The sequence below is a fragment of the Ictidomys tridecemlineatus genome, chromosome 12 (assembly GCF_052094955.1).
Source record: "Ictidomys tridecemlineatus isolate mIctTri1 chromosome 12, mIctTri1.hap1, whole genome shotgun sequence".
Lineage (NCBI taxonomy): Eukaryota > Metazoa > Chordata > Mammalia > Rodentia > Sciuridae > Ictidomys > Ictidomys tridecemlineatus.
This window is the reverse complement of record NC_135488.1, coordinates 37,192,293-37,207,645: the sequence shown is the minus strand read 5'-3', so window position 1 is coordinate 37,207,645 and position 15,353 is coordinate 37,192,293. Positions and strand designations below refer to the sequence as shown.

Sequence of the window (15,353 nt, the reverse complement as noted above, 5' to 3'; positions counted from 1 at the left end):
AACTGAAAAACAATCAGAGAATACCACAGCACAGAGCGGCCCACTTCACGCCTGTCGCCTCGTCAGCCTCTCCCCACTTCTCTTTTGCTACCACTCCAGCCTTTTCATTTACCTTTAGGGAAAGTGGCCCTGTCCCTGGCTCAGGAGTAAGTCCCATGAAATCTCAGTAATGAGCCCATTCTCATGATCAGTTCAGAGATAGACACACCCCAGTTTTAGGCATTTGTACCCAGGGACTTCTGGAAAACCCCTCTCCCCCAAAGGAGACACAGGAAAGAAAGCGCCCTCTTCCTCGCAGGGACTTGTCTGTCTGTGGTGCCGGGAACTGTGGCCCCATCCTGCCATCAGTGTTAGAGCTGAGCAGTTTGTCTCACAGAATGGAAGAACAAGAAGGCTGTGTCCTTGGCAGGCTTGTCCAGCTGCTGAGTTCACATGCCCTGGGCCTGCCCCGCTTGGGTCTCTCTGTTAGGTGACACTTCTTAGTCACATCTTCCTTGATCTCTTGTGGCGTGCACAGTGCTGCTGACCTCTTCATCGCTCAGATCTTTCTGGGCCCCACTCGTGTGAACTGCCCTCTGCTTTCCTCCTGTGTCTAAGCCTCTTCTTCCTCCTTCTCTTTCAAGGGCTTCTGTCCCTTTACCTGTCCACTGCCTGCCTCTGCTCTCCCACCTCACCCACGTGTCTGGCATATGCCTGTGATTTCCTCGTCCCCGTATCCCACACCATCACTCACCATGATAGTGTCACCAACGTCACTGTCATCGCAACGTGTCTTGCTGCAACTTCAGTCTCTGAGTGACCCCACCAGGTGGGAATCTGGGGGGGGTGGCTTCCTGGCATTTGTCCTCAGAGCACTCCCATCACCCCCACCACACTTGTGACTGGAAGGGCCTTTGCTCATCCTCTCCTCCTCACTGCCCCCCTTCTCCTCCTAGTCCAGGCCCCATCACTTCATATTGTCCTCCCCCACAAATCTGCCATTCCCCAACTTATGATCCATATTGTCAACAGAAAAATCCTCTTAATATTAAAATCTGATCATGCCACCCCTCAAAAAAAAAAAGTTTTTTAGTCGTTTCCTGTTGTCAAAAGATAAAATGCCAAATTTCCTGTGTGCCCACCACACATGTGGAGAGCACCACACCATTCCTGAAGTCACTAAGGTCTTCCTGAGTTCCAGGAATCATATTACACATACTTTGGGAATCTCCCTCTAGCAGGATTTTTTTTTGGCATCAGGGATTGAACCCAGGAGCACTTAACCACTGAGCCACATCCCCAGCCCTTTTTAATTTTTATGTTTTATTTTGAGACAGGGTCTTGCTAAATTCCTTGGGGCTTTGCTTAGTTGCTGAGGCTGGCTTTGAACTCATGATCCTCCTGCCTCAGCCTCCTGAGTCTGTTAGAGCCATGTGCCACCACACCTGGCTCTAACAGGATTTTTTTTTTTTTTTTTTTGGTGGTGGTGCTGAGGATTTAACGGGAGTCTCCACACAGTTGGAAAAGTGGAGAGAACAAATGGCGGATTTGCTCTTAAGGACTCAGCCGTGGGGAGTGCTTCTGCCATGTCTGCTTTGTATGTATCTTTGTTATTTGTGAGCTGTTGGAGCACAGCAGACACACAGGGCCTTTCGTTCCCTGATTGTCCTGCAGGTGATAATATAAACCAGGGCATTCTGCGCAACTAACGTGCCAGACTACATTTGGTCCCTCTGTTGTTTGGTCAGTACCATAGTCATCTGGTTGTCACAGAGGTTAACTGAAACTTGTCGAAGTAAGTGTGACTGTGCTGGAAAGAGTCCTGCGGAGGTGAGGAATCTGTGGAAAGGCCAGAGGTACAGCTGCCCCTTGGGATAGAGGGTCTGCATGATCAGCACCCCCAGGACTCCTCTCTGCCCGTCATTTGTGCCTCTCTCTGTTGGCTTACTCTCTGTCACTGCCATTGCCCTTTTCCCTCAGTGATGGCAAGAATCCTATGACTGCTTCCAGACTTGCACTCCGGAGCTTTCCACTGGGAAGCACTTCCTTCTGCTCCTTTAGCATAAAAAAGCTCAGTGTAGAGCCCAGAGTGATCACAGTCAGGTGTGTCCACCCACTGTGCAGACCAGAGGAGGTCTAGCAGTGAACATCTCCAGGTGCCATTGCTGTATTTGTCGGGGCAGCTACTCCTCAGCCTGTTGAACCCCAGGGGCCAGTATCTGCCCAGCCAAGGTGGAAACCTTCTGCACCCGTGGTCTCATGTTGACCCCACAGAGGTGGGATGGATCCCCACCTAAAGTTTGGCTAGGATACCAGGATGATGTCACACATGCACTAAGCGGGTTTGAAGTGGTTTGTTAAGCAGATGTTCCTTAGCTTATGCTGGGTGTATGTCTCCATAAACCTTAAGTTCAAAATATTATTAAGTCAAAACCTGTGTAATACACCTTGCCTACCAACAACAGCTCAGCCTGGCCTCCCTTTTTCCTTTTTCTTTTCTTGTTTTTGTTTTTGGAAGTGGGGCCTCAAGCATGCCAAGCACCCATTCTATACTGAGCTGCACCCCCCCCCCCAAGCCTAACCTCCTTTAAATGTCCCCAGAACCCTGACATTAGCCCACAGTTGGGCAGAGTCATCTGGCACAGAGCTTACTTCAATAGTGTCGCATTCTCGTGGAATTTGTGAAATCCCTGGAGCCAGAAAGCACTGGCAGCACAGCCCAGTGCCAGTCTCAGTTGCTTCCCCCTTGATCTGTGGCTGACCAGGAGCTGCAGCCACATAGTGTGAGCCAAGAAAAGATCCACATTCAAATGATGATTTCTATTGAATGTAGGTTGTTTTTGCACCATCTTAAGCTTGAAAAATTCTAAGCTGAGCCGTCATAAGTTGGGGACCATCTACACTTACGTAAGGACACTTTCTGGAGAAAGCCCGGCAGGTTCCCAAGCAGGTCTGAAAGTGGCTTCAGAGAGCAAAGAAAGGAAATTTGCTTGGCTTTTATTGAGACTCAGGGCCGAGGCTGGTGGAGGATTCTTGCATGGTCTGTACTTCTCACTGGGGCCTGGAAAGGCTGTGGGCTTGTCTGTTGGCTTGCCCGGATGTAGCAAGATGAGGGGCATCAGTGGGGCTTGGAAACCACCACTAATAAGCATAAGAAATGAAGGGAGAGGTAATGTGTGTTCGTAATTTTAATAGCCAGTGGAGTCGCGTCCTCACTACTCCTGGCATCTGCTAAAGGATTTCAGGCCCTTTGGTAAGAAGGCAATGAGAAGTCCCTTTGCTTCTGTAGACCACCCTCCAAGTGGCTCCTCCCCACCTTGGTCAGCCCTACTGCACCCTAGAACTGACTTCACAGAAAACTCATTAGGTTAGCATCTCGATTTTTCATCCTTTCGTTAAAACTGATTCTTCAGGCCTACTTTTCCTGCCTCCCTCTCTCCCCCACCGCCAGCAGCCCACTGCAGCAGCCCCTTTCTCTTCCCACCCCTCCCCCACCAGTTTACACCAATTCTGTTAAATGTTCTGTTTCTATAACAACTTCTTTTTTCAAACATTTATTGCAGACTGTAAAAGATGCCTTGGTTGGAAATTTGGTTTCCTGAGTTCTTCAGCTTATATAATTATAAAGGGCAGAAAATCTTGTTTTCAAATCCAAAGTTTGAAATGGCTACTTAATGTGTCAAGACATTTAAATGATTGTCACTAAAAATGGAAGTCTTTATTCTCAAAGTAAATTCAGTTTATGAAGGTGCCCCTCTCTATGGACGTGGGGCATTCTTGGGAAGGTCAGGAGGCCTCCTTTCTGAAGGAATGTTTGATGCCCCTTGGCCTTTCAGTTGCTGGCTCTTCAGTCTTTTTGTAAGAGCCTTTCCACCAATGTGTTTCTGAGTTGATGGTAGGATTTTGTGGTAATTGAGTGGTACAGAGTACTGCATATTGATTCCGCCCAACTTCCTGCCAAAAGCTGTGTAGAACAGAGTGCTGTGTCCCGGCCATTCAGAAGATTTGTCTAAGGGCATTTGCTAGTCCATTTCTCCATCTGTTTCCTGGCATTTAGTGTCATATTTCTGTGGCATAGGAAACTTGCCATTGACCACAAAATTGCAGCATATTTTCCAAGTTGGTCTCACTGCTTGTTCCTAATTCTTTAGAGCCTCTGACTCTTCTAGAATACAGACAGTTAGTGGCTAGTTCTGCTGCTGCAGCGCAGAGAACAGCTGTCCACTTGCATCAGCCTGGTTCATCTATAAATACTTGACACTGTCCGCTTTGTGCCTCCTTCTGTCTTTGGAGCAGCCAATAATGGAAACAAACAGGACCAGCATGGGCCGTGTCTAGAAATCTTTATTTTTAAATTCTACCTGTCCAGCCAAGCAGGTCACACAGGCTGTGTGTGATCAGCAGAATTCTAAGATGGTCTGCAAATGTTCAGGCCTCTAGTAATGTACTGACCACACTTTATCCCCATTTCTCAAACACTAACCCAAGTGTCCCTGTCAGGATTTACAACGTATAATGAAGGTCCCAGATCAACTGACCTTTAAGAGAGAGAGATTCTCTGTGTGGGCCTGAACTAATCCTTGAGCCTTTTAAGTGTGTTTGTAGCAATTAGGAACAGAAATGTTGGAGATTTGAAGCACAAGAGGTATTTGATGCAAGGGAGCTACTTCACACTGGTTTTGGATCATGAGGAATGTTGGGTGGATGGCCGTGATGCTGCAGAAGAACTGAATAGCAAGAGGCAGAGCAACCTGAGTTCTGCCGACAATCTGAATGGGTCTAGAAGAGGACTGCGAGCTTCAAATGAGAAGCCAGCCTTCCCTCACCAGGAGGCAGAAGCCTGAGACCCTCAGCAGATAATGCAGCCATTCTTAAAGAATGCTACAATAAGTGGTGTTGCTTTCAACCACTAAGTTTGTGGCAATTGGTTTACAAAGCACAGAAAAATAATGCACTGTGTATTTATAAGTAAGCATGTGCCATGGTCCTGAATCTGCTCATGTCACCAAGGGAAAAGGGTGGAGCAGGGAGCCTTCCTCTACTTCCTGCTGGGTACACTGCTCAGAATGAGAGGCAGCCTGCTCTGTGCGGACACTCATGCCTAGAATGGCCTGCTTATGCCCTCCCTCTGTCCTTGTTACTCTAGGCTTCACTGAACAACCTAAGTACGTGACCCGTCTCCTCTGAGCAAGAGTTTGTCTCTATGGGACGTGGCCTAGGGCCTTTCCTTTCTGATCATTCACTGAAGAGAAGGCAAGACCAGCCTCAGTGGCACTGTGGACTCCTGTGTCCTTGCTCCAGCGTCCTCTGATACAGCAGGCCCTCTGGCAGCCTTGTCTTTTCAAAAGATACCTCAAAGACCTGTCCATCTTATACCTTGTTTTCTCCTTAACTGGGACTGATTAAAGTCACACAAGGGATAACATTAAGAAAAATTCACAGGGTAGCGACTGATTGATATTTAGCCTGAATTCTATTTGGATTGTAGCTGAGCATATTTTTAAAACACAGTACAGAAATAGTGAACTTTCAGGTTGAAAGGAGGCTGTTTTTATTTTTGTACTGACATTGTTCTTCCATGTCTATACAAAGCTTGAGGAAGAAGACTTTCTCTTCCATGCAGTACTGTAGACAGCTTCTTCCTGCAGCGTCCTGGCCATAGTGTGAGGCCCTGCATGGGTTTGTACCTACTCTCTTGTTTCAGAGTCCTGAGTTCCCATCTAGGATCCATGAGCCAGTTGGTTAAGGGCCTAAAAATTGAGCAGGTTGGTTGCTTCTTATTTGAGGGTCTGAGAGTATTTAGCTTCCTGCTCCATAATGCCAGAAGTGTCCTCACAAACCTGCTTTCCTTAGCCTGCCATCGCCAGTCAGAACCCAAGCCCTTGTTCCACTCTTAACCTGTAGCCAGGCTGTTGAGCCACGGAACTACCATGGGCCTCGTGATGGCTGGCCTGTGAGCCAGGGAGTGATGTTAGCCCAGGTTTCTGCTTTCCTGTGTAAAGCAGAGAAACTGGTTTGTGGAATCCCAGCTTTCAGGGCAGTCTGGGTACAGCCTTCCCAGGAGAGCTGCTGCAGTAGGGCCCTTGGCCGGGGAGCATCTGCCTGACTTCTGCAGAGCAGCGGCACCCACAGCTTTCCACAAGCCAAGCTTGGTTTAGGCCTCAGAGACAGCCTCAGCCTCAGCCTCAGCCTCAGCCACAAAACTCACATCAGCTTGTAAAGAAATCCTCAAATAGTGTATGAGATAAAGCAGCGTGAACTGTTATCAAAACCTTTTTTAGAAGTGTGATATGTGTACAAAAGACAGTGAAGAGTTCTTAACTTCTGCATTTTTTGGACCCTGTTGTGTATTTTGGGTAATATGGAAAAAAGATGTTATCATTCTATTTTAGGAAAGACAGAAAATGTAGAGTCCCAGATTTTACAATGAAGCCATAGAAGAAATGGGAACATGTGGCCACTTGGATTTTGATTTAGGTGATACAGCAGATGAAAAGCAGATTAAATGTGTGACTGCTGAGAGTCAGGTACATGAGTACATGAAATTCTGACCAGGGTTTCACTTCTTTTTTTCTCCTTTTGTTTTGAGGGCTTTACTCAAGAATGTCTGTGAAATCCTAATTAGGAAGTTAGACAAGATTATAAGTAAACAGACAGTATTTCAACTTGGACAAATAAATGCATTATGAGTTATTTATCATAATAGCTACCTAATGAGTTCCCTAACATTCTATTGTTAAATAGCATTTGCTACCATTTTTTTACAGTGGATTATCCAGGGATATGTCCCAGCGTACTGAGCTCCATATCTGACTAAATAGGCTTCATCTATCATTGATGGTTAGATAAGAATCAACTGGTAAAAACCAAATTGCATTTTTCTAATGGAGGCCTCCAATGTAGGTCTTCAGCAGACTCCTTCCACTTCATTGACCTTGAGGAAATAGCATACATAACAAAGCCATCTTTATTGACTTCTGGTCATTCTATAGTTTGGGGGAGAAAAAAAAGCCACTAATGCTTTATTTAGGTTTTTTGGTTTGTTTGGTTGTTTTGTTTTAATATTAGTTATAGTTGGACACAATACCTTTATTTTATTTATTTTTATGTGATGTGGAGGATTGAACCCAGAGCCTCACATATGTGAGGCCAGCGCTGTACCACTGAGCCACATCCCCAGCCCCCTTTATTCCATTTTTATATGGTGTTTAACAATTGTAGAGTTGTTTTACTTTCCAGAGTATTTTTGTTACCTCACTGTAACCTTATCTCTATCTTTTTTTTCTGTTTTGTATGATATACTTACACAGAGAAAAATGCATGACAAATGTGTTTTTACAACTACCACACAGCTGGAGAAAGAGAACGCTTGTCAGCACCTAGACCCTGTTCTGTTTGTGACCCCAGTGACAGTTTCCTTGCTCTACAGGATTAACCACTTTTCCTCGATCTTCTAATCATTTCTAAATTTTATTTACTGTTATATTGTATATGCACACATTTCTAAATAGTACGTTAGTTTTACCTGTTTTTGAACTTACTTTTCCCAGTTTTGATTTAGAAATACTTTAAACCTACAAAGCAAACAAAGGATTTAGTGTATTCTTGTATGGCTTGTTAATCGTGATCACAGGTGTGCTGTATGCCTTGTATATCTGTAAGGACAAACCATTGCTTTTGTTCTCGGTGGCCCCTAGATTCAGACAAGATAGAAATCCATGCCTCAGGAAGGAAGGCCCCTAAAAAATCAAGACTTTGGGCGTGTGGTCCAGCTTGTTCTCTCCCTGCCCAAGAGAAGCTGGAAGTTGGGATTTTCCACCTTGTTGTGTTGTGCTTTGCCGGGGGTGGAGGCTCTAGAGAGTTGATGCACCAGATTTTTCTACCAGCTTTGATGCAACAGGTTTCAAGTTCACTTGGGGTGAGACTCTTAAACTAGTTTCTGGGTTTCTCATGAAAAGAGTTTTTCTGTATATTAATTTGGCATCTCATTGGGATAAGGAGGTCTGGGTCTTCCATTCCCTCCTCTTGCTGGTATCCCTCCCTAACCCCCATTGTTCTCTGTTTTTGTAAACAAAGTTCTGTTGAAACACAGCTTCATACCCATTTGTTTACATTTTGCTTATAGAAATAACAAACAGAAAGTCTGAATGGAAATAGATCAAGAAGAAATTTAAAATTCTGAATAGACTTATAGCAATTAAAGAGTTTAAATTAATCACCAAAAACCTCCCAGAAAGCAATCCCTGATACACATAACTTTACTGGTGATTGCTACAAAACATACAAAGAAGAATTAGCCTCAGTCACTCACAGACTCTACTAAACAATAGAAGTGTACACTTTCCAACTTAGTCTTTTTGGCCTGTATTGCCCCCTTATACCAAAACAAGTCAAAGGAGCGGGGGGGGGGGGCACAGACAACTATCCCTTCTGAATAGATGTGCACAAATTCTCCACAAAATACCAAACAGAATCCAGCAACATACAAAAAGAATTATACACCATAACCAAGTGGTTTTAATCTTAAGAATGCAAGCTTTAGTTTAACATTTGAAAATCAGTTGATGTAATGCACCATACTAATATAAGAAAGGGAAAAGAAACATGTCAAGCACAGGGAAAAAAACATGAAAAATGCTGCATCTTTTCATAATTCTCAACAAATTAGGAATAGAAGGGGAATTTCTTTAACCTATAAAGAGCATCTATGAAAACCTGAAGGCTGGCTCATTCTTACCATACAAAGAGTACAAAGTTCCCTACTAAAATCAAGACCAAGACAGTGATGCCTGTTCTTGTCACTTCTATTCAATATTAAACCCCAGGTCTGACCAGGGCAACTAGACATATAAAGAAACAAAAGACACCCTGTAGGAAAGGAAGAAATAAAACCGTCTGTCTGCATATGTTGTGCACTAGGATGTAGATATTCTTTAGGAATGCATTTTAGGAAAATAAAAACCATTAGAACTAATAAGCAGGATTATTAGGGTTACAGGATACAAGATCAATATACACAAAAAACCCTATTTTTGTACATTGGCAATAATCTTAAAATTAAGAAAATTCTATTTACAATAACATCAAAGAAGAATAAAATACTTAAATGTAAATTTGACACAAACAGTGTAAGGCTTGTATACTGAAAACTAGAAGTAGTCATTACTAAGGGAAATTAAAAAATTAAAAAAACATTCCATGTTCATGAGTCAAAAGACACAAATTAAGATTACAGTACCCTAAATTGATCTATGAATTTAGTGCATTCCCCTGAAAATCTCAGTTGTCTTTCTTGTGGAAATTGACAACTTGATTTTAAAATTCACATGGAAAATAAGGTACCAGAACAGCTAAAGCAATCTTTAAAAGGCAACCAAAATTGGAGGACTCACACTTCCCAATTTCAGAAACTTTGTACAGAGCAATAGTAGTTAAGACACTGATACCAACATAAGGATAGATGCATAGATAAGTGGAAAAGAATTTAGATTCTAGAAATAGACGGTTATATTTGTTGTCGGTTGATTTTGACTGTGGTACCAATACAACTTAACAGAGAAAAGAGCAGTCTTTGCAACAAATGATGCTAGAACACTTTAATATCCACATGCAAAAAAAAAAAAAAATCATTTGGACCTCTACCTCACACCATACTCCAACATTAATTCAAAATGTAACATTAAAGCTAAATATATCAGATGTAAATGTAATGGAACAAAACTGTAAGCCATTAGAAGAAAACACCATGTATCACAATTACCCTGGACTGGGCACTGTTTTGGGGGGTTGGAATACAGAAGCATAAGTGACAAAAGATAAAGTATATAATTAGATTACTTAAAGTTTTAAAAATTTTGTGTTCCAAATGATGACTATCAAGAAAATAAGACAATCCACAGAATGGGTTAATTTATTTGCAAGTCATACATCTCACGCAAAAAGAACTAAGTCTGTCTGATGTTAATGAAGTGAGGAAGCATAAATCCTCTTACAGGTTCAGTCATCATATTGGGGCTAGCATTCCTGTGTGTCACCACATTGTATATATTGCCTAGTTGATGTACTCATGTTGTTTTACTATATGACTTTATGAGCTACTGTCTTAAAGGGCATAATAAGAAAGGGCAGAAGGCCTTTGTCCCTTCTTGTGAATTTAAGAAGAGGACTGATGCCCGAGGTGGAGAACCCTGGTTGCACACACTGTTGACTGCCCATATTTGTCACTACTGTCTCTGAAACAGTGTTTAGGCATAAGCATTGTTGGGTAGAAGTGTCTTCCTAAAGTGTAACCCCCCAGCCCTAAGACTTTGGAGGATCAGAGAGGGCATTCAGAGAAGAGCTCAAGGACAGCCATCTTCAGCTCCTAGCCACTGCCAGCCTTTCCCCTGTTCCAAGATGCAGGAGTCGGCTCTGATGGCCTCAAGACAACAGGGAAGGAGGTGGAGAGTAAGTGTTGGGAAGCCTTCCTCTGCCTGGCCTCTCTGTGTCAGCTTGGACTGCCCTTTGCCCCGCAATCCCCCTTGTTCCTCCCAACTGCCAATTCAAGGCAGCCTTCAGTTCCCCGAGGATTTCTCCCTGGGTTTGTTGTTATTTCTCAGAATCCATATCTCCTTCTAATTTTCAAGTTCTTTCATCAATGTTGGCAAATTAGGTGGGAGTAGCAAGGAGACCCCATATATACTACTAATTTGCCATCTTTGAAGATACATAAAACCCAAGTAATTTTTTTAGCTAGCAAAAAATGATCATGGGTTCACTGTTTAATCAAATTTCCCAAGTCTTAAATTGGAGGCGATCAACTGAATGGAAGAAAATGTAGAGACAAAACTTCTTTCAGGACAAAAGCAAGCTGGATACTTGAACCAGATAGAAAACACAGTTCTGCCTCTGCATTTTCAGCTTCTTAGGGTTGGGGGTTTAAACACAAACCTTGAATTTGAATTAAAAAGCACATAAAATTTTTTAAAGCATGTCCTAAAATGCTTGTATGAAGAAAGGGCCTCATGAAAGAAGGTTGTATTTGACTTAGAACGTGACAGTTTGAATTGGTGTAGAGGTTAAGGAGAAAAACAGTGAACAGTTGGCCGAGACATGGGTCAATCACCAGCACCCAGCCTGGGTGGAATGTTGGGATTGTGAAAACCTAGCAACGTACTTGTTTGTGTTGGGTAAGATCAGATCAGGAGAGCCTTAATAAGGAGAGAGAGGTGTGTGTGTGTGTGTGTGTGTGTGTGTGTGTGTGTGTGTGTGTGTGTGTATGTGTATGGAGAGAGAGAGAGAGAAAGCAAGCCAACACACATGCATGCTCTTATCACATGCCTGGGACTGTGCTAGATATTATTATGGGCAGCATGCAGAAAGTATGTGATGTATCATTTGCCCTCAGGGTGCTGATAATCTTGCCGGAGAGAGAAGGCTCAGGACAATGAAATGACCATAGAACGCTAAGAAAAAAAAATGTATAATTTACGTGCAGAATTCTCTGATGCTGTATAAGTTGAGAAGAATGGCTACAGAAGCACTAAGTGGACTTCATTAGATTTCACTTTGAAAGCAAACTTGGTTTTTTGTTTTTGTTTTGTTTTATTTTGGTGTTAATTTTTTTGAATTCTTGATATATCCTAGAGATTAATGCATGATCTGAAGTGCATGTGGTAAAGATTTTCTGCCAATCTGTAGGCTCTATGCTCACATTATTGATTGTTTCCTTTGCCAAGAAGAAGCTTTTTAGTTTGAATCCATCCCATTTATTTACCAGTGCAGTTCGAGAAGTACATGGTTCTCAGTCTGTAGGAGGGCAGGGTGGCATTGCTGAGAGAAAAGGACCAATCTGGTCCACTTGGTCCCTGCCTGTTCCTCATTACATTGTAGGTTTCACTGGGCTGAGACTGACCTTGCTGTATCATGGCACTTGGCATAGCAGGTAGCCTGTGACAGACACTCAATAAATATTTGCTGAGTAGTGAAATGTATTTTGTGTGTAATTTTACATTTTAATCAATTTGATATTTTAATGTATTTGAATATGAACTTTTAATAATTTGGATATTTAATGTTTTAAATGACTGGTACTTATCTTTACAATTAGAATTATCTTTGAAGTATTTGTAACAGTTGCCTTTTCATTTTTACAGGCCAGTTGGAATGCCAAAAATGGAGAAGGTCTACTTACATAATCCTAGTTCTGAAGAAACCATTACTTTAGTATCCATATCTGCTACAACATCACATTTTCATGCATCATTTTTTCAAAATAGGGTAAGTTTCTCTGCTAAAAATTATCTCTCCTGGGTGCTTAGTTGGATATTTTATTGATGAATAATTTTATTCACTGTAATTAGAATCTGGCTTGAATGTTTCTTATCTTTCCTAGATTTGAGTTTGTTCAGTTTCCTGAGAGTTATTACTCCTTCCCTTAAAAAGACATTGTTTTTCTCAACACAAAACAGCTGGGAATCTTAAATATCCTTACAGTCAGTTGATTTTCTCTTAATAATTTCTTGGCATCTTTCTATTGGTGCATAACAAATTATCATAAATTGATGGCTTAAGACCATACCCACTCATTAGCACGCAGTCAGTAGGTTGCGAATCCAGTGGGTTGTTAGCTCAGCTATCACAGGGGAGATTAGGCTGCCAGGCTGAGCCCTTGTCTGGAGGTGCTGAGGGGAAATCCACCTCCAGACTCATTCGAGTTGTCGGCACAATTGAGTTCCTGTGCCTGTGGAACTGAAGCCCTATTCGGTTGCTGATGTTAACCACAGATCCCTCTCAGCCCGACATTCCTTCTCAGGGGCCCCTCCACCTCCACGCCAGCAGCAATGTGTTATTTCCCCTTACTCTTCCTCTTCTGCCACCAGTGGAGCAAACTCTGCTTTTGAAGACTCGTGGCACTGGCTCAGGGCCATCTGCATGGCCTGCCTTTCCACTAACTGAGCGTCAGCTGACTGCCAAATCCTTTACCATGCCTTGTAAATAACCACAGGGGCAGGGCCCTGGCATAGTCACAGGCATCTTGGGACTATGTTAGGGCTCTACCGCAGGCATGCTCTAAAATTTTACTTATAGTTTTGTAGTTAGTCAGTGGACTTGTTATGTTATTATTTTAAAAAGGACTTTTTTCTTATCAAAATTAAAAATTGGATCGTAAGTTTTGAATTTAAGAGAATGCATTAAGCTTTAATGTATAAGTATCTAGTATCAGAGAAGTAAATAAATGGAACCTAATTTCATCTTTCCACTGACGACTCTGAAGAGATGCAATAAAGAACAAAAAAGGAACTTTTTTAAACATAGAAGCTATTAGTTTTATATCAGTTGTTTAGATTTTTACATTTCTCATTTCTAAAGTCCTATTTCATCATATGTTACTAGGTAGCAACTTGTAGGATTTAAAAAAATAATTTTGACTTTTTTTTACTTAAACGCATTTTATAAATGAAGTATCGATAAGTCATCATGTTATTTTGGTAATAAGTTGTTTATAGTACTAATGGAAAATATCTCTTTTCTTAAATGTTTCTGAAAGTAAATTTCACCTAAGTTCATTATCAATGTGTTTGTTGTACCTAAAAGATAACTCCACAGTTCTTATAAATGTGTAAAGTAGAATTCTAGTTCTGATAGACCTGTGTGTATAATGAAAAGCCTTATCCTGGAGAGGTTTGCCCAGGTCATGCAGTTATTTGCAAGAACTAAGGTGAAGGGGCTGGGGATGTGGCTCAAGCAGTAGCGCACTCGCCTGGCATGCATGCAGCCGGGTTCGATCCTCAGCACCACATACAAACAAAGATGTTGTGTCCGCCAAAAACTAACAAATAAATATTAAAAACTCTCCCCCCCCTCTATCTATCTATCTATCTATCTCTCTCTCTCTCTCTCTCTCTCTCTCTCTCTCTCTCTCTCTCTCTTTTAAAAAAAAAAAAAAGAACTAAGGTGAGGTCTAGGGCACTTAGCCTCCCAGTGATCCCAGTGGTACTGCACTACAGTGGCTGGCTTGTGTCCTACACTCATATGCATGTGGAACCAGCCAGCTTTCCTCAGTGCCTGTGTGTGTGTTGAGTTAGAGGGCAGGTAAACATGGAAACAGTTCAAAAATAGTTCACATCTGCACTACACGTTATATTTATAACTTTTTTAACATTGCTAGTTCAAGTGATGTTTGTTGTTTCTGAACACCAGCTTTACTTGGGGTAAAGGCCAGGGTTTTCACTCTTTTCTCTACCTTCACAAGCCAGAGGGACAGGGAGTTCTGTGGAGAGCATGTGGCCCACCAAGGCTGCAGTCTTAGCGGCCTTTGAAAGTGTCAGTCCATGTACAGTTCTGATTCTTCAAGAAAAATCAGGAATAAGAATTTTTATGTTTCCCAGTTTTTACACATTGTTAATGAACTCAGTTTTAGAAACAGCGTGGACCAAACAACATTAGCTAAAGATCACCATTTTACCATTTCTGAACTCGATCTGTTTCTACAGATGAACTTATGTGAAGAGAATAGTTTTCCTGGAAATTCTTAAAAATATAAACTGAGGCTGGGGATATAGTTCAGTTGGTAGAATGCTCGCCTGGAATTCACAAGGACCTGGGTTCAATCCCCAGCACCACAAAAAAATAAAAGTGTACATAATCAAAGAACAAGTTAAAAATAGATCTGTGTTTTCTGCTGGTCAGGAGGTGAAATTAAACAGTAAAAGCAACATTTAGATGGTCCAGATTTTGCTTCAAAGGATACAGCTGCAATCTGCTTTTTTTTACCTTTGTTCCTCCTCCTTATCTTTCCATCTTCTTCCCTGCGGTAACATTGACTCCAGAAGCTCAGGAGGAGGAATGGAGAGAGAATGAACTCCTGAGGGAAGAAATAACCTCCTTCCCCTCCTCCTCAGCTTTTGTGCCTGCAGCCAGGGGCTTTGGTGTTTCTGCACCCAGGCGAGCAGACCTTTCTCTGTGTCCTTGCGACTCTGCCTCCCTGCATCATCCTCAGCATCCTAGGCAGGTCTTAACTTCTTCTTCTTTTTTTTTTTTTTTTTATTATTGGTCGTTCAAAACATTACATAGTTCTAGGTCTTAACTTCTTTAGCAATAAAAAGTTTTCTGTAACTCATAGAGTTTTTGATTATTAACTAATGCCACCTTCATATTAACCAGTAGGGTAAGAGATGTAGAAATGTGTTTTTCTGACATCTTATTTCTCTTTATATATCTTCAATTATTAATTTATCTACAGTTATTAGTAATTAAATATATTTTTCTAATTATACTTAAAAGTTACCTAATATTAAGACTGCAGATTAGTCCCATATACAATGTATGTTTTGCATCAAAGGATACAGTCTTTTAATACTGTATGGATAGTCATATTTCACTTGTTTGAACTA

General features: G+C 41.8%; 1 protein-coding gene across 3 annotated transcripts in view; it reads left to right on the top strand.

The window, feature by feature from the left end:
• Tmem131 (transmembrane protein 131) overlaps positions 1 to 15,353 on the top strand; it is a 159,562-nt gene that overhangs the window by 81,612 nt on the left and 62,597 nt on the right. For all 3 annotated transcript variants that reach the window (XM_078028503.1, XM_005339599.4, XM_078028504.1), the window contains one exon: positions 12,114 to 12,237. In XM_078028503.1, the coding sequence (XP_077884629.1) occupies positions 12,114 to 12,237 (124 nt within the window). The remainder of the gene's footprint in view (positions 1 to 12,113; positions 12,238 to 15,353) is intronic.